A 20454-nucleotide genomic window follows, 5' to 3' on the forward strand; every position below is an offset into this window, starting at 1 on the left:
AACAAATCCCAGTCAGAATGTCAACAATGCTTTTGTGCTCGCTTCATTTGTTGATTTCTTTTCGTTTTGTTGTTGTGAACCCATGAATCTGAGGTGATGATAAGTAGATTCTTCAGATGCGTTTCTGTTATTGGGAAAGGTCAAGTCACCGGTGAGTTTAAGGACACACACATATGTGGTAATAAATACATAACACACACATTGTTTTACTGCCTTATAGGTGTTGTTACTGAGAGTAGATCACATTTAGGGTGTTATACGGTGTGAGATACGCTCTGAGATACGCTCTGAGATACGCTCTGAGATACGCTCTGAGATACGCTCTGAGATACGCTCTGATACGCTCTGATACGCTCTGATACGCTCTGAGATACGCTCTGAGATACGCTCTGATACGCTCTGAGATACGCTCTGAGATACGCTCTGATACGCTCTGAGATACGCTCTGATACGCTCTGATACGCTCTGAGATACGCTCTGATACGCTCTGAGATACGCTCTGAGATACGCTCTGATACGCTCTGAGATACGCTCTGATACGCTCTGAGATACGCTCTGATACGCTCTGAGATACGCTCTGAGATACGCTCTGATACGCTCTGATACGCTCTGATACGCTCTGATACGCTCTGATACGCTCTGATACGCTCTGATACGCTCTGATACGCTCTGGGCCTCATGCAATGCATTTTCAGAGCAGGAGAGGTCAGTGCATAACATCCCAACACACTCTTCTGGTCTCCGGTCCCTCTCACTGACCACTACAGGAGCTCCCTGATAACATCAGGGCTCTCAAGTCTCACGCATTGAGCGTGAGACTCACGCAATTCGGTCTCATCTCACGCACTCCCGCCACACATCGAATTCCTCACGCTGAAAAAACCTCTCGGCTATTTAATGCTTGAATGCAGGGGTGCTCAATACGCCGATCGATTGTTCCGCTGCAGAGCTCCGACGCCGGTCTGCGCGCATTGGGATGGAGTAAAAAAATAGTCATTAGCACCCCCCCCCCCCCCCCCACCCCCACACAGGGACAGATATTGAGGTGACACCAGCTAATTACGTCTGAACTCTGGGTCACGTGATAAGTGTCATAACATGAAGCTGTGCTCAATACTTTACGTGATTAATACTTTACGTCCTTCATACTTTACGCGATTAATACTTTACGTCCTTAATACTTACGTGTTTAATACTTTACGTCCTTCATACTTTACGTGGTTAATACTTTACGTCCTTAATACTTTACGTCATTAATAATTTAAGTTGCTTTTAAGTGTTCCTAAAGATTGGCAGGAAGACAAACTGATGCCGTAAAGCGGATGAAATACACGTGAACCACTAGGACACATTTTTAATAGTTTTGTCTTTACGGCGAGACGCCGCTATACGGAGGCGCGCGCACGCGCAAACACGCACGCACGCACGCACACACACACACGCTTCTCAACAAGCTGCGCGAGGGAGCGCCGCAGTCCAGTTGCGTCACGGAGGACACGTAACGGGACGGACCGGAGACACGGACCGGAGACACGGACCGGAGACACGGACCGGAGGACTCTCGCTCGGTACTCCTGCTCTCAGAAGGTAAACCGTGTTCTCTCATATTTATAAACCGTTTTAATTCGAAGCCAAACTTCTCCTGAAGGTTGTCACGTGACCGCGAGGAGCCCAGATACCCCAGGGAGACCGACCTGGTCTCTACGTGCATTCTGAGAATTATTGGAAGTAAAAGTGATATAATTTACAACTATAAGGTCTTAAAATGCTCTCGAGAAAAGTCCAGAGCCAGAGACCAGCCTCTGTCCTCACCGGGCTGTGTGGGTCGGTGTGTGCAGCGGGGTTCTGGGTGCAGGAGGGTGTGGTTCTGTGGACATGGCCCACTCTACAGAACTGCTATTTTGGGACAGCTTCTCTTCCAGAAGAAAAGCATCTCAAACCTCTTATTCTCTTTATTAAAGCTCAACGGTAATAAGTCTATTCTCTTTATTAAAGCTCAATGGTAATAAGTATATTCTCTTTATTAAAGCTCAATGGTAATAAGTATATTCTCTTTATTAAAGCTCAACGGTAATAAGTATATTCTCTTTATTAAAGCTCAATGGTAATAAGTCTATTCTCTTTATTAAAGCTCAACGGTAATAAGTATATTCTCTTTATTAAAGCTCAATGGTAATAAGTCTATTCTCTTTATTAAAGCTCAACGGTAATAAGTATATTCTCTTTATTAAAGCTCAATGGTAATAAGTATATTCTCTTTATTAAAGCTCAATGGTAATAAGTATATTCTCTTTATTATAGCTGAATGGTAATAAGTATATTCTCTTTATTATAGCTGAATAGTAATAAGTATATTCTCTTTATTAAAGCTCAATGGTAATAAGTATATTCTCTTTATTAAAGCTCAATGGTAATGAGTATATTCTCTTTATTATAGCTGAATGGTAATAAGTATATTGTCTTTATTAAAGCTCAACGGTAATAAGTCTATTCTCTTTATTAAAGCTCAACGGTAATAAGTATATTCTCTTTATTAAAGCTCAATGGTAATAAGTATATTCTCTTTATTAAAGCTCAATGGTAATAAGTATATTCTCTTTATTATAGCTGAATGGTAATAAGTATATTCTCTTTATTATAGCTGAATGGTAATAAGTATATTCTCTTTATTAAAGCTCAATGGTAATAAGTATATTCTCTTTATTAAAGCTCAATGGTAATGAGTATATTCTCTTTATTATAGCTGAATGGTAATAAGTATATTCTCTTTATTAAAGCTCAACGGTAATAAGTCTATTCTCTTTATTAAAGCTCAGCGGTAATAAGTCTATTCTCTTTATTATAGCTGAATGATAATAAGTCGTGAATGATCTTTTGGTTTATATAAATGTATTATAATGTTTGTAATTGTAATGTTTCCACTGTGAGTCTGAATTCAGTGATATAGTCAGTAGTCAGTCAAGTAAAGTTGGCCTGCAGCAGCTGCCTGGTGCTCACTGAAGGGCTGCTTGATGGAAAATATGATGAAATAGTCTGAATGCGTCGGCGTGTAGTTGTAGGTGAGCGTGAGGTCCAGTCCGATGTGTCCCGGTTCTGTTCCCGTGCCGTGGGCCCGCTGTAGCAGGAGGTCCTCCTCTGCAACGTGACGTCCTGCTCACTGGAGGAACAGGACACCGGCGTTAAGACAAGGACGCTTTGCAATGCGGCTCCCAGCCCTACATCAGCATGTCTCTCTCTCTCCCTCCCTCTCTCTCCCTCCCTCTCTCCCTCTCTCTACCTCTCTCCCTCCCTCCCTCTCTCTCTCTCTCTCTCTCTCTCTCCCTCTCCCTCCCTCTCTCTCTCTCTCTCTCTAGGCCTGCACCTATTGATTCCAGAGCCGCGTTGACACAGAAGAGCAAACCCAGACATGGTGAGTGGACAGGAGCTTCTTCTCTCCTCTGGCTGTGTGAGAAGGGTTCATGTTGTGTGGAGTACAGCTCGTGTGTGTGCGGCGTGTCGGGAGCACACCAGGTGAGGTCACCTGACAGCCAGGTGATTCTCCCCCATCATAAAGGCCGCCGTGTAGGGTGTCATCGTAGTGAGCACCGCCCTGCAGCTTCGTTGTCCTGGTGCTCCGGCCTTATGGAGGTGGAAGGAAGGAGGGAAGGAGGGAAGAAAGGAAGGAAGGGAGGGAGGAAGGAAGGAAGGGTTTACACACATTCAGCTCCTTTCCTTAAAGGCCTGTTGCCGGGGCTGGTATGTGTGGCCTGTTGCTATGTGGGTGAAGCTCTCCAGCTGTCGTGAGGAGTGGAGCAGACGATCTGAGCATGTGCAGTGGCCCCTCGTCGGGGGGGAAGTCTGGCCGGCTGCCTCCATGCAGCAGGACTCTCCACATATAGCCTCACCACCGTGAGGCCTCACCACCGTATGGCCTCACCACCGTATGGCCTCACCACCGTATGGCCTCACCACCGTATGGCCTCACCACCGTGAGGCCTCACCACCGTATGGCCTCACCACCGTATGGCCTCACCACCGTATGGCCTCACCACCGTATGGCCTCATCACCGTATAGCCTCACCACCGTATGGCCTCACCACCGTATGGCCTCACCACCGTATGGCCTCATCACCGTATGGCCTCACCACCGTATGGCCTCATCACCGTATGGCCTCACCACCGTATGGCCTCACCACCGTATGGCCTCACCACCGTATGGCCTCATCACCGTATGGCCTCACCACCGTATGGCCTCATCACCGTATGGCCTCACCACCGTATGGCCTCACCACCGTATGGCCTCACCACCGTATGGCCTCATCACCGTATGGCCTCACCACCGTATGGCCTCACCACCGTATGGCCTCACCACCGTATGGCCTCACCACCGTATGGCCTCACCACCGTATGGCCTCACCACCGTATGGCCTCACCACCGTATGGCCTCACCACCGTATGGCCTCACCACCGTATGGCCTCACCACCGTGAGGCCTCACCACCGTATGGCCTCACCACCGTATGGCCTCACCACCGTATGGCCTCACCACCGTATGGCCTCACCACCGTATGGCCTCACCACCGTATGGCCTCATCACCGTATGGCCTCACCACCGTATGGCCTCACCACCGTATGGCCTCACCACCGTGAGGCCTCACCACCGTATGGCCTCACCACCGTATGGCCTCATCACCGTATGGCCTCATCACCGTATGGCCTCACCACCGTATGGCCTCATCACCGTATGGCCTCATCACCGTATGGTCTCATCACCGTATGGCCTCACCACCGTATGGCCTCATCACCGTATGGCCTCACCACCGTATAGCCTCATCACCGTATGGCCTCATCACCGTATGGTCTCATCACCGTATGGCCTCACCACCGTATGGCCTCATCACCGTATGGCCTCATCACCGTATGGCCTCACCACCGTATGGCCTCACCACCGTATGGCCTCATCACCGTATGGCCTCATCACCGTATGGCCTCATCACCGTATGGCCTCATCACCGTATGGCCTCATCACCGTATGGCCTCATCACCGTATGGCCTCACCACCGTATGGCCTCATCACCGTATGGCCTCATCACCGTATGGCCTCACCACCGTATGGCCTCACCATCGTATGGCCTCATCACTGTATAGCCTCACCACCGTATGGCCTCACCACCGTATGGCCTCACCACCGTATGGCTTCATCACCGTATGGCCTCATCACCGTATGGCCTCATCACCGTATGGCCTCATCACCGTATGGCCTCATCACCGTATAGCCTCATCACCGTATGGCCTCATCACCGTATGGCCTCATCACCGTATGGCCTCATCACCGTATGGCCTCACCACCGTATGGCCTCACCACCAGTGGCGGTTCGTCCATAGGGGGCGATGGTGCGCCGCCCCTCTTAAAATTTGGAGATGGAAAAAAAAGAAGAAGAAAAAAAAAAATCCTGTCAAAAAACATATGCCAAATCATTTAAATAGTAAATATACCGTGTTGACGCGCTAAATGTGTGTGGGAGACCGTCAGCCTGTCAACAACCACTTAAGTTAATGTGAAAAAATATAATATATCGCCATTATCACGGAGAGAAGCCCTCCTTTTTCGAGGCGCTGGTCTAACGTGTGTGTACGGCATCGATACAACATTTCAGTCGTTTTGGCAATGACCGGCTTCACATTGGCGGATGAAACCGGGAATCTTGGGCGCATAAACGTGCGCCGCGATTGGATTATTGGGCAGATCAGAGACCCGTATGTTCCTCAGCCCACAGAGCAGTGTTGCCAGGTCCGCGGTTTTCCTGCGGAATCGGGCCACTTTTGAAGTGTTGCTGGTTGAATTTTTGTCCTTGGTTCGGTAGACCTATTTTGCATGCAAATTACATGAATATCTTTAAATAAAAATCCATATTTTAAATGAAATAATTTATTCATACCCAAATCCTACCAAACTGACTCCAGATCAGCACGTACACATTTTATTTATGATAATATACTGTATCTAATTACACAAGGCCATTTTAGGACCTAGGTGAAATAACTTGAGGAAAACTGCTTTTAATGCTGGCAAACTAAACATATGTTGTTACTTTGTAGATATTACAATACATTTGGCAATGATAGCAATGCTGTTGGACTTTAAAAGCAGTGTATATGGTTTGGCACGGGCATATTTTGAGTTCTGATATTGGGCTGGTTTTATCTCACAGACCTGGCAACCCTGCCAGGAGCTCCACCTCCACGCAGGTACGCGAGCAACATAGCTAGCAGAAGCTCGTTGTTAGCATGGCGTCGGTGACTGAAAACTCTGTGGTATCTCTACGCGAAAGACCTTTCGATCGACGGTCAGATATTGATAAGAAGAGGCTGAAAGAGTTGGGACCCGAACATCCGGAATTAAAAATTCAGCAGCAAATCGCTGACCGCGGGAGGACGTACACCCGGAGGTTCTCCTCTAGCCGATATGCTAACGGGAGCTGGTTAGCTGAATGCTCCATGAGTAATTCGTTTTTTGTTCCCCCTGTCTGTTGTTCCAAAGTCCTGGGACTGAAACTCTCTGGACTACAACGGGGTGAGGGATCTACAGAGCTTCAGACAAGTGTAAAGCACGAATCTTGCCGCAGTTATCTAGCTAAGAGCATGGAGCTAACTCACTGTTATTTATTTTGCAAACCTCTGAAACCCAACCCAATGTTCCTTAAAGCTGCTCTGAACCTCTCATGCCCAAAGTCACAGTGTGTTGATAGTTGTTATTGGACAGTGTTGAGCACGCTGTGTTCTTGAAATAAAGCTTTGTTTTTTACAATATTCTACTCAAAACCACTTTTCTTCTCATTGTTGAGTGCTATTTAAACTGCGCCCCCCCCCAAAAAAAATTTCACCAGCCGCCACTGCTCACCACCGTATGGCCTCATCACCGTATGGCCTCGTCACCGTATGGCCTCATCACCGTATGGCCTCACCACCATATGGCCTCATCACTGTATGGCCTCACCACCGTATAGCCTCACCACCGTATGGCCTCACCACCGTATGGCCTCATCACCGTATGGCCTCATCACCGTATGGCCTCACCACCGTATGGCCTCACCACCGTGAGGCCTCACCACCGTATGGCCTCACCACCGTATGGCCTCACCACCGTATGGCCTCATCACCGTATGGCCTCACCACCGTATGGCCTCACCACCGTATGGCCTCACCACCGTATGGCCTCACCACCGTATGGCCTCACCACCGTATGGCCTCACCACCGTATGGCCTCACCACCGTATGGCCTCACCACCGTATGGCCTCACCACCGTATGGCCTCACCACCGTATGGCCTCACCACCGTATGGCCTCACCACCGTATGGCCTCACCACCGTATGGCCTCATCACCGTATGGCCTCACCACCGTATGGCCTCACCACCGTATGGCCTCACCACCGTATGGCCTCATCACCGTATGGCCTCACCACCGTATGGCCTCATCACCGTATGGCCTCACCACCGTATGGCCTCATCACCGTATGGCCTCACCACCGTATGGCCTCACCACCGTATGGCCTTACAACCATAAAGTCATTTTTAAGCCGTTGTATGACAGGCTCCTGCACAGGGAGCTCCTTTGTGTGTAACCTGACTCTCAGCTGCTTGTACACACCCACTGTCCAACTCATACATGCACTGGTGATGGACCCCCCCCCCCACACACACACACACACACGTCACTGCCACTTCAACACAGTCCACTACTCCCACCCTGAGGGTCGAGCCAGTGCACCATTGAAACTGGTCCACATGCAAACATGTGACCCTGGAATAGCAACGTGCATTGTGAGTCCTGACCTTCTGACCTCTCAGTCGGGGAGGTTCACATCCAATCGCTCTCTGGACTTCATGAGCTGGGTCGAGGTGAGCGGCCGAGTCAATGTGAACACAGCCGGTGTGTGACGGCTTCTCTGAGCCTGAAGCATGTGACACGTGGATGTCTAGCAGGAATAAATCACAATCTTAATATTTCTTAACAACACGGGATGTCATAAGTCAAGGGCTCAACACAGTCGGTCAGCTCCATCCTCTGGGGACCATGAATGTTTCATGGCCTTCCAGTTATGGAGATATTGCCATTCAGAAAACCCTTCATGTGTGTCTTTAGTACCAAAACGTTGCATTTCTCCACATATCAGAGTTTTTAATCTCGAGTCGGACTCTTTCCCTCTCAGGTGTTCAGAGGCACGATAGCGAACGCTCCGGACTGCGATCCCACCGCCGATGCTGAGAGCCTCTACAGCGCCATGAAAGGCATGGGTGAGTCATCAGCTCGTCCTCCGTCTCCTGCAGCTGGAGGCTGAACGATGGCCCCGGCGGTCCGTCTCTGTGCGATGGGGGTTGATGAAGATGTTGCTCGGTGGTCCACAGGTAGTGACAAAGAGGCCATCTTGGACCTGGTGACCTCCAGGAGCAACGGCCAGAGGCAGGAAGTCATCGCAGCGTACAAATGCAGCTTTGGAAAGGTACAAGAATACATATCCTCGTCTCAGATTTGTGTTTGCTGAACTAGAAACGCGTCATTTTCAACACAGACAGCGGTTGTCGTTACATTAGGACCTGATCGAGGATCTGAAGTATGAGCTGACGGGCAAATTTGAGCATCTCATCGTCAGTCTGATGAGAAGCTCGGCCTACCATGACGCCAAGGAGGTCCACGACGCAGTCAAAGTGAGACATCCATGAGACCTCACAGTCACTTTGACAGAAGCAGAACTCCATAACGAACTTCACGCTCTTCCTCCAGGGAGTCGGAACCAACGAGAGATGCCTCATTGAAATCATGGCCTCCAGAACCAACAGGCAGATGAATGAGATGGTGGCAGCGTACATGGACGGTGAGCCGCGTTCACAGGTGTCAAACACGAGGCCCGCGGGCCGACTCTGGCCCGCCGCTTCGCTTTATGTGGCCCCTGACGGCTTTAAAGATACGTGATCAACTTTTCTTAAAGAAAATGAAGAAAAATATCCTGTGCTTTTATTTTGAAGGTCTAGGATTAAATGGATGTATGTTGTAATATAAGAGACCTCTTCCTATGTACAATATTTCTACACTCAAAAAAACAATAATCAAATGCAAAGAGAGTTATTTAACAACATGTTCGAGGAGTTTATAAAGTTACCGGCCCTTTAAGAGGGCGGCCATGTTGCGGATGTGGCCCACGGTGAACATGAGTTTGACCCCCCTGCTCTAACGTGATATGTGTCCAGCGCCTCTGAACATGTGACGTTGGCGTGTCTTCCAGCCTACGGCAGCGACATCGAGGAGGACATCACCGCGGACACCTCGGGACACTTCAAGAAGATGCTGATCGTTTTACTTCAGGTCAGTTCCCCTGAGGGGCGGATGACATCACCGGAGAGGGACCGCGTCCCCCGCCCACTGACGGGACCTTTAACTGACGGGACCTTTAACTGACGGGAGCTTTAACTGACGGGACCTTTAACTGACGGGAGCTTTAACTGACGGGACCTTTAACTGACGGGACCTTTAACTGACGGGACCTTTAACTGGCGGGACCTTTAACTGACGGGACCTTTAACTGACGGGACCTTTAACTGACGGGACCTTTAACTGACGGGAGCTTTAACTGACGAGACCTTTAACTGACGGGACCTTTAACTGACGGGACCTTTAATTGACGCTTGTTCTGGTTTGATGGTTCCAGGGAACCCGCGATGAGTCCGGAGTGGTGGACGCAGATCTGGTGCAGCAGGACGCACAAGTGAGGAACACTCATGCAGCGGGCCGGGCTTATTGTCTTTAAATGGTCAACAAGTCATTACATTGGTTATTTTGTGTTTATAATTTACTTTTCTAACATTTAAAAGTAACAATTTCCTCGTTATAACATTTCTCTTTGGACAAAATGATTATTTAAGTCATTGTTGATGCTTAAATCAACAAAACCAAGAGTCTTTAGTCTCTTTCTGTGGACCTTAAAGGCATCTTCAGTAACTCAGCAGACGTCACCGTAGGGACCATGAAAATCTTCTCATTCCTCTCATAGTATTCCCTCCAACAGTGGCTGAGATATTTGGGCCGACCAACGGACACCCGCTACCCCTAAAGCAACACCTTGTTTAATTAATGCATCTTTAAAATGTCTTCTAACTAGGGCTGTCAATCGATTAAAAAAAATTAACTAATTAATCGCACATTTTGAAATTGCGATTAATCGCGCTTAAAAGTTGTTTCCTTCTTTTTAAAGACAAAACTTCACAGAGCTGTGTTTTCAAAGAGGCTCCTACCTATAAAGTGCCAGCGAAGTATTTAATATCGTGGATGATAAATTGTTTCTTCAGTGAAACATCAGATTAGTTAAAAAAAAGAAGTACATTGAGACCCCATTGGTCCTGTCATCTTTAACACTGAACAGCAGAACCAGTGGCCTTGGTAACTGACTGACATTCACATATGTCACGTTAACCCTCTGGAGGCTGGGGGCATTTTATACATTTTACAAAATAAATTAAATTCACCGTTTAAAGGCGTTTTCATATGACACACCCCCACGTGTTATACATCAAACATTCCAGAACAATCTCAGCTCTATTCAATGAGGCTCATTGTCCTGGTGCCGTGTCCTCTGGTTCTCTGACTGACAGGCTGCTATAGAGCCTCACCTGTGAGGTGGGAGGTCCTTTGTGATTTACTGAGTGTTCATTGGTTGTTTTTTTCCCGAAATGTTGACAGACAAACGGATTGACCAATCACGGTGAAGGTTTCGTGTGACGAGTTCTTTCCGCGCCGCGTCCCCCGACACCTCGCCCCTCCGTTCCTCTGAGTATCAGAGGGGGAGACGGGAGGAAGGAGGAGCAGGAGGAAACCCGACTGATTCATCCACGAGTTAAACTCATTTATGATCCTTATTTTCGCGGAGAAATAATTGTTTTAAAAACGGAAACAGTGTTAAACCGTACTGCCGCGGTTTGACACTCGGTTTGAGTGTAAAAACTTCAACGAACACCGGAAGTAAACAAAGTTGCGTTAATTGCGTTAAAATATTTTAGTGCGTTAACTCGGCCAAATTAATCGCATAGATTAATGCGTTAACGCTGACAGCCCTACTTCTAACATATCAAAAAGCCATTACATTGGTTATGTCGTACATTTAAAAGTAATAAAGTTATTTGAATTGCCTCGTTATAACATGTCTCTTTGGACAAAATTATTATTTACGGCATTGTTGATGCGTAAATCAACAAACTAGAGTCTCCTAACATAACCATCATGCGACATTATTTTCTTATCAAGGTGGATAAACTCAGCATGAGTCGAGACTCTGGACGTCTGAAACATCTCAGCACATGTTTCAGTCTCAGCATCTTCTCTCCTGCTGTAGGATCTCTATGCAGCCGGAGAGGAGCAGTGGGGCACCGACGAGGCCAAGTTCATCATGTTTCAGTCTCAGCATCTTCTCTCCTGCTGTAGGATCTCTATGCAGCCGGAGAGGAGCAGTGGGGCACCGACGAGGCCAAGTTCATCATGATCCTGGGAAACCGCAGCGTGGCCCACCTGTGCCTGGGTGAGCTGTCCTCGAGGGCCCCTGACACGGCAGTGAGGCCTCGTGAACGCTCCTCTGCCACCGAGCCGAGGGGGCCGCCTTCCTTTTGTGCATCGGGGAGATTAAATCATTCAAACTTAAGAATGAATATGGCTCAATGGGTTCCAACTGTAACATCAGTCCAAAGCAAAGAGGCCTGTGTGTGTCAGTCGAGACCACAGGTGTCCAACACACGGCCCGCGGGCCCAAACCGGCCCGTCATTTTATGTGGCCCCTGATGGCTGGAAAGACACACAATCACCTTTTCTTAAAGACATGTAAGAAAAATATGAGAAAATGAGATGACATTTATTTGTGTTTGTTCAGTTTTCGACGCCTTCGAGAAGATTGCCGAGATGCCCGTGGAGGACAGCATCAAGAACGAGCTGTCGGGCGACTTCGAGAGGCTGATGCTGGCTGTCGGTGAGAAACTACTGAGCCTTCAAGGCAACATGGAGGACGAGGAGGTGTCGGGATGAGGAGGTGTCGGGTTAACGCGAGGCTCTTCTCCTCCTCAGTCCAGTGCATCAGGAGCGTCCCCATGTTCTTCGCCAAGCGCCTTTACAAGTCAATGAAGGTAAACGACTCGACCAGAAACACACAAAGGGCCAAACGAGAGGAAATATAATGTTGCAACACATGCCCCAAAACGTCCTCTGATCATTATGATTATTTTATAGCGTTTTGTTTGTGTTCTTAGTTGTGTTATATCTGTATTGCCTGTACTAGTTATAGGTACACAGAAAAAATCAATAAATACAATTTTGAATTCTTAAAAAAACAAAGAAATAGGTTATAATTGTTAATAGTTGTTTAAAAAAATGTAATAACAATAAATAACGACAAAGAAATAAGAATAACATTTAATATGATCGTCTGATTTATGTTTGTTTGTTTTTATCTAAGAAAACACTTTGAATCTGTAGACTGCTGCCTAATCGTCTTATTATTGTCTAATAGTCTTATTATTCCCATTTTTAGCCTAAATAATAATAACAAGTATATTTATTATTTTTGAACAAAGGTTAAATGTTATTTCACAAGTTTCAAAAAGTGCCCCAACTTCTTTGAACTGCTCCTGGAGTCACGTCTCGCCTGTGACACATTCACTGCAATCTGACTTGTTGTGATATTTTAAACTGACCATGTCTTATTCATGTTCCAGGGTCTCGGCACAGCCGACAACTCCCTGATCAGGATCATGATTTCCCGCTCCGAGATCGACATGTTGGACATCCGGGAGTGTTTCCGTCTCTTGTACGAGAAGTCGCTTTATAACATGATTAAGGTCGGTTACGGTTTTTAAATGTACTTTAAAATCAAGAAGCATCAAAAGACTGTACGCCTCATATTTCCTGGTGCTCTGTATGTTCAGGATGACACGTCAGGGGATTACAAGAGGACGCTGCTGAACCTGTGTGGAGGAGACGACGAGTGAGTTACAGCGTCCGCCAGCAGGGGGCGCCAGACCGCCGCTTTTCAGGAGATGTTTTTACTTTCTGAGGGGAATTCAACCACATCTCTTGAGTTATGGGAGATGAATGATCAATGCAACTGTGACGAGGACTACTCGGTGAAGATTGATATCCAAAGATTGTCTGAAAGTGCATTTAATACCAGATGCCCGTCTCCATTGAAGTGCTCACGTTGTGAACCTGCAGCTGTGAAGCTGACTGTGCTGTCTGGTCGTTACAGCTTAGCTGGAGAGTTCTTCCCTGAAGCTGCTCAGATAGCCTACAAGATGTGGGAAATAAGTGCCATGACCAAAGTCCAGGTTTGGCCCCATTAGATGCATGTTTGGCTTGGCAGTGGCATGCATCCTAATTACCTGCAGCGACCCCGCTGCCTCGACCCGCCGCCATGTCTCCACAGCGAGGGCTTTGTGTGAGGATCAGAATGCTGTGCACTCAAACCTCTCTCTTTTGTCACAACGGGCTCTCAAGAACCACCTTCGCTTTGTCCTCGGAGTGAATGTGAACCACACTTCAGCCTCGTGGTCAACAAAAGCTCGCCTCACTAACGCCGTGTGAACCTCAGCTGTTCTTCAGCCGGCCCACCTTTCCCTTTGTTGGTGGGGTCATGGCTTCTGACCTCCAGAGGCTGACTCCCCCTCAACAAACTCTTTCCTCTTGTGCAGTTCTGCATGTTTCCTGCTGTGATCTTTCAATCTTTTCATTTAATTCATTATTCATGCATCAAGCGACGCTGCCTCCCTTTGCCAGTCTACATCATGTGTGTGTGTGTACTGATTGAATCTCGTCCCTCGACCTCAGCTGAGGCCGACCATCCGCCCGGCGCCCGGCGTCGACCCCGCCGCCGATGCACAGGCGCTGAGGAAGGCCATGAAGGGGTTCGGTACGCAGCCCGGAGAGCCACGTTCACGCCACTGCAGTCACACTAAACAAGTCAAAACTCACGTCTCTGCCCGTTCGCCTACAGGAACCGACGAAGACGCAATCATCGACATCGTTGCTCAGAGAAGCAACGCTCAGAGGCAAGAGATCCGACAGGTCTTCAAATCCCTCCTGGGGCGGGTGAGTGGAGACGAGGTCTGGAGAGGGGAACCTGCAGGGGGTCTCACCTCGTGGTGTCTCACCTCGTGGTGTCTCATGGACCTGCAGGGTGTCTCACCTCGTGGTGTCTCATGGACCTGCAGGAGGTCTCACCTCGTGGTGTCTCATGGACCTGCAGAGGGTCTTGTTGGAGTTGGACAGCGACACACCACACCTGGACGGCACTCACTGGAAGAAATAGCGGTAGACTTCTACGTTACATCTATAAGCGTTTTATTCAGAAATCAGGATACAAGTGGACAACATGCATGGACCCCCCTCCAGAGCTCTGACCGATGGCCTCAGCGCTGGAGAAAGGACGCCGGTTCAGAGTGTGCAGCCATTTTAAATAGCCGAAAGGAACAGTTCTGATTGGACAGGAGCATAAGGGGGGCGGTGCCTTCTCATTGGTTCTTGTTGCCAGCTCCCGCCTCTGCCGTCCCTTCATTGGATGTTGTGGCCAGCACATGAATGCTTATATTTAGTAAGGGGGTTGTAATAAAGTAAAGAGATGATTCAAGGTCCTTTTGTTGAGAAGGACTCCTGTCCGGTCATTCATTAATGAAGGTATGGTGCTGGTTCCTCTCAGATGGCTGACTGGACAAAAGGACCTAATCATTAAAGAGTGGGAAAGAGTGTGTGTGTGAGTTTGTGTGTGTTCAGAGTGGGGCCATACGTGACTTTAAGGAGAGAAACGGCCTCGTCCTAATCTTTCTGCCCCGGTGAGGTCAGGTGTGTGATTGCCCTTTCCTAACCTATGAATATAAAGAGCTTTCTTCTATAGTGACTTAGCATGAAGCGGAGGAGGGGAGTGTGCCTAACCTTCCTTTTAGTGTCTTTTGTTATCTTTTTGGCGATCAGCCAGTTACCAGAAGGGCTCTCTTGTAGATGCTTCAACATTCCTTAGGTGTCACTGTTATCTTTCTTTAGATCAGCTCAGACGCCAGATTGCCCTGCCGAAGTATTCAACTCTCATTCAGTGTTTTTCCATCTTACACATAATATTTATGCAAACAATACTAGGCTGTGCTAAGCTATAATATATATTCTTTACAGTCTCACCTCGTGGTGTCTCATGGACCTGCAGGAGGTCTCACCTCGTGGTGTCTCATGGACCTGCAGGGGGTCTCACCTCGTGGTGTCTCACCTCGTGGTGTCTCATGGACCTGCAGGGTGTCTCACCTCGTGGTGTCTCATGGACCTGCAGGGTGTCTCACCTCGTGGTGTCTCATGGACCTGCAGGGGGTCTCACCTCGTGGTGTCTCACCTCGTGGTGTCTCACCTCGTGGTGTCTCACCTCGTGGTGTCTCATGGACCTGCAGGAGGTCTCACCTCGTGGTGTCTCATGGACCTGCAGGAGGTCTCACCTTGTGGTGTCTCATGGACCTGCAGGGTGTCTCACCTCGTGGTGTCTCACCTCGTGGTGTCTCATGGACCTGCAGGGTGTCTCACCTCGTGGTGTCTCATGCACATTCCATGTGTCATTGAACTCAACATCGGGCATTGCCTTGATCCGTCCTCAGGACCTGATGAAGGACCTGAAGTCCGAGCTGTCAAAGAACTTGGAGCGGCTGGTGATCGGGCTCATGCTGACTCCGGCAGAGTTTGATGCCAAAATGATGAAGAAGGCCATCGAGGTACGGTAGATACACACCACCTGGTCATCATGTGTAGTCAAGACAGTGATATTTAATTTATTATTAGATATATATATATATATATATATATCTTTTAAGCCTAAATAATTAAATGTCTAATAATTAATAATAATTACATAATATATATATATTATTATATTATTTAATAATAATTTAATAATATATATATATATTATTTAATAATAATTAAATTATATATATATATATATTATTTAATTATTTAGGCGTAACAAACATACATATATATATATGTTTATATATATATATATATATAGGTCTAATAGTTCACGAGGCGTGAGATCCAGATCATTATCAGGAGGGTCTATGATGTGACACATACTCTCTGCTGTGAGGTTCATGTGGTTGATTTTGTAGTGTTGTTGTTGTTATTGTTGTTCTCTTGTTTCCTTGTCAACAGGGGGTGGGGACGGATGAACACGCTCTGATTGAGATCCTGGTCACCAGGAGCAACGAGGAGATACTGGCCATGAACGCTGCTTATAAGGACGGTGAGTTTGACCCGACAACACAAACAACAACACAAACACAAACTTGTTCTGCAAATCTTTGACATGCAAACCGTTCACATGCAGGCTACAAGAAGTCTCTGGAGGAAGCCATCAGCTCCGACACGTCGGGCCTCTTCTGCCGCATCCTGGTGTCTCTGGTGCAGGTAATGTCCTCCGTCAGCGTGAGCGCTCACGGGGTTCTACCTCCTCTCACCTGCTGCAGAGCAGAAGGTCACGAAGGTCACAAAGGTCACTCCGATCACACGCACGCTTCTCTTTTACGACGCCATTGTTAAACAAGGAGAAACAGAATCCCTGATCGTGACGTGTAACCTTCCTCCCTCGGTTCAGGGAGCACGAGAAGACGGCCCCGCGGACGAGGAGCGAGCCGCGGCCGACGCTCAGGTGTGTTTCGCCGTACCGCGTGACTGTGTGCGCCTGAGGGATGTTTAATCGGTTGCTCCTCCTCCTCCGTCAGGAACTGGCTGAGGCGTGCAACGCCGACTCCGACGACATGGAGATGAAGTTCATGAGCGTCCTCTGCACCCGGAGCTTCCCCCACCTCAGGAAAGGTGAAGGTCACGAGATCTCAGAGGTCAAGATGTTGTGATGTCCTCCGTCGAGCGCGTGATGACTTATCATCGGTTTGTTGTGTCCTCAGTATTCCAGGAGTTTGTCAGGTACTCCAACAAGGACATCGAACAGATCATCAAGAAGGAAATGTCCGGAGACGTCAAGAATGCCTTTCACGCCATCGGTAATAACCGTTTGACCTTGTTTCTGAGAGGTCACCGTGTACACTGCTATAAGTGTATATATATATATATATATATATATATACACATGCGCTATTCACAAGTTTGGGGTCACCAAGACAATTTGGTGTTTTCTTTTATTCATCAAATGAATTCAAAATGAATATAAAATCTAGTCCAAACGTTGACGAGGTTATAAATAATGATTGTTATGGTAAATATTAATGTAGTTCTTCTTGTGGCTCAAAGGAAGGCCAGTTTTATAACTTCTCTCACCAGCATAACTGTTTTCAGCTGCGCTCACATCAAAAGGGTTTAAAGGGTTTTCTACCCCTCTGCTAGTCTTCTAAGGCGATAACACAATGTACCATTAGAACCCTGGAGATGGGCCTCTACACACCTCTGTAGAGACTTCACTCACACCAGAGAATAGTCATGTACACATTAATTATGGAGAGAGAGGATTTATGATTCAGTTAATGTTATCTTCATTGGTAAAAACAGTGCATGTTCTCATGTTCTCATGTTCTCATGTTCTCTCTGTTCTGCAGTCCGCAGTGTGAAGAACCAGCCTTCTTATTTCGCAGACCGTCTTTACAAAGCCATGAAGGTATTTGTTCATGATGTGCATGTGTAGATGCACGTTCATGGTATCCCAGTCACAGGATAACGTCTCTGTCGGCTGCAGGGCCTGGGGACGGACGACAGGGCGCTGATCCGCATCATGGTGTCCCGGAGCGAGCGCGACCTCTTCAACATCCGCAAAGAGTTCAAGGAGACGCACGACGCCTCGCTCCACGAGTTCATCCAGGTAGAAACCACGATCGTAAGTCTCAGTCTGCAAACTAATCCTCTGGCTTGGTGTGTCGTGTTCTCACCTCAGTGTGTGTGTGTGTGTGTGTGTGTGTGTGTGTGTGTGTGTGTGTGTGTGTGTGTGTGTGTGGGTGGGTGGGTGGTTAAGGAATTTCCCTTGCATGCTTATTAACTTCCTCTCTATATCCGCCGTGTGATTGGCTGACAGCCGCAGAGACAGGAAGTGCCCAGACACGGCTCTATAATAACTCACACATGAAATCAACGTGACACCAATACAAATAAACAAGTATTAATAGTTATAATAATAATAATGGATTCCATTTATAAGGAACTCTTCATTCAAGAATCTCAGAGTGCCACAGAGCCAGCACACACAAAACTACAATAAAAAAGGAATATTCGAAACAAGTCATAAAAGTCAACTAAAAGTGATAAATGCCTTTCTATTGTCCGGAAATATTATCAATTTATGCAACATTGAGGATTGTTTATTCTGAAGTGTGTGTATTGAGATTAAATGTCAGACCTCTGGCACCTCATAAGATTCCAGCTTTAACTTTGGAAGTTGGATATTGAGCCAGGCTAACAGTTTCCCCTCGTTTCCAGTCTTTGTGCTAAGCTACGCTAACCGGCTGCTGCATGTATCTTCACATTTACACGTGGTGTCAATCTCCTCATCGAACTCTTAAGAAGTTAAACGGCTTACTGAGGAAAAAATGATGACTTGATGGTTGTGATGAGATTTATAAAGATGGAAATCTGTATCTATGAGTATCAGCTGATAATAATAACATCAAGTGGGTAATTCCACTTGATTTGAGCTGATTTGGGAACTCGTGGCTTGTGAGTTCTGCTTGTCCCGAAAAATCACATTTATATAACTGACATTTATATAACTCACATTTATACAACCGACATTCCTATAATTCACATTTATTTAACTCTAATTTATTTAATTCACATTTATTTAACTCACGTTCATATAATTCACATTTATCGAAGTCTAATTTATTTAATTCACATGTATTTTACTCACATTCATAAAATTGGCATTTATATAACTCACATTTATTTAACTCACATTGATTTAACTCACATTGATTTAACTCACATTTATTTAACTCACATTTATTTAACTCACATTTATTTAACTCACATTTATTCGTGAGAGATTAGTGTGTGAGTGAAAAGAATAAACTCTGTCATGACCAGTTGTCAGCAGACCGTATTCCCATTGATTGTGTGTGTGTGTTGTCATGGTTACCAGGGCGACACCTCCGGAGACTACCGTAAGACGCTGCTGCTGCTCTGCGGAGGAGAAGACTAGACTCCTCACGCCTCTGAAGCTCCGCCCACACACCAGTCGAGCCTGGTCGCCGTGGTTACCGTCCGGTTGTCCGCGCCCTGCATCTCCGAAGCCAAATCAAGTGACCTCTGACCTTCCGGCCCTCCGAGCCAGTTTCTTGCCCTCGCGTCCGATCGTCCCGTCGGGATGATATGTTTTCTTTCTTTTTTTACAGATCATATGCAACATTAAGATGTTCACGTCGCTGTAAAAAGGTGTTTCATCATATCGGAAACGAACAAATGGAATTGTGCCTTCAGATTACTGTGACTTTAAGACTTTAAGACTTTAAGACTTTACGGTATCACGTAGAATAAAAAGGAATAAAAACACAAACACGTGTTGTCTCTCTCGCTCTCCTTGGAAAACATTTGAATACAGATGTAAATCACGCTCACATCCTCCCTCCCTGTGCTCGTGCTTTGGGGTGTGCTGCCCTGGGTTCTGTCTGCAGGCAGCTCAGTGACGAGTGAATAAGCTCAGAATGAGAACTAGAATATTAATTACCAGGAAACCAACGCTCCAATTCAAAGTCTCTTCTGCTTCAGAAAAGCAAACATACCCACAAGCTATTGTTGGTAAAGGTTAACTACGTGTAAATAAACCTTTATTTGATGGCAGCTTATATTTTAGGCCTAAATCTAAACTAATAAGGTTCTTGTTCAACTGCCCGAGTATTTACATTTAAACTACAGATGAAGCCCGACTCCCTCGGCTACCGGACCCACGACTGAAGAGTTATTTATACTGCTGCCCATGTGAAGGAGAGCATGTGTTTACTCCTCTTGGCTTCACCCTCATGTCAACGTGTGTTGATGCAGAAGAACAATACGAGCAGCTGTCCTCGTCCCCTCGTCCTCGTCCTCGTCGCCTCGTCCTTGTCCCCTCGTCGCCTCGTCCTCGGCTCATGTGTGAGTGCAGCTGTCGTCGGGCCTCTTTGAGTTAAATGAGGAAAGGAGAAAGAGGTATGTGGCGAGGAAATCCCCTTCAGCCCGCCAACATCCAGCATCCAGCATCCAGCATCCAACACTCAGAGACAAGAAACACTCTGCTTCTAATGACACGGGAGCGATCCATTTGATGATAACTGAGCGATTAAGACTGAACCACTCGAGCACATTGTTAAAATGCAGCTTATGTCAAATATGCACCATTTTGAAATCTCCTCTGACAGCTGGGGGACATCCGTGCTGCGTGAAGGAGACTGAAGTTTACTGAAGGAGACTGAAGGAGACTGAAGTAGACTGAAGTAGACTGA

At 47.0% G+C, this 20454-nt stretch overlaps 1 protein-coding gene across 1 annotated transcript; it reads left to right on the forward strand.

Annotated features, from left to right (window-relative positions):
* The first annotated feature begins 1454 nt into the window (after positions 1 to 1454).
* anxa6 (annexin A6) lies at positions 1455 to 19532 on the forward strand. The gene is made up of 25 exons (XM_056438798.1): positions 1455 to 1587; positions 3054 to 3409; positions 8190 to 8274; positions 8386 to 8480; positions 8572 to 8685; positions 8762 to 8852; positions 9261 to 9340; positions 9684 to 9740; positions 11450 to 11543; positions 11889 to 11984; positions 12080 to 12138; positions 12727 to 12849; positions 12937 to 12995; positions 13257 to 13335; positions 13835 to 13916; positions 14001 to 14095; positions 15637 to 15750; positions 16190 to 16280; positions 16365 to 16444; positions 16632 to 16685; positions 16759 to 16852; positions 16942 to 17037; positions 17587 to 17645; positions 17724 to 17846; positions 19119 to 19532. Exons 2-25 carry the CDS (start codon positions 3407 to 3409, stop codon positions 19176 to 19178), a joined length of 1983 nt encoding a protein of 660 aa, XP_056294773.1. The 5' UTR covers positions 1455 to 1587; positions 3054 to 3406; the 3' UTR covers positions 19179 to 19532.
* Positions 19533 to 20454: the final 922 nt, after the last annotated feature.

The sequence above is a fragment of the Pseudoliparis swirei genome, chromosome 19 (genome assembly GCF_029220125.1).
Source record: "Pseudoliparis swirei isolate HS2019 ecotype Mariana Trench chromosome 19, NWPU_hadal_v1, whole genome shotgun sequence".
NCBI lineage: Eukaryota > Metazoa > Chordata > Actinopteri > Perciformes > Liparidae > Pseudoliparis > Pseudoliparis swirei.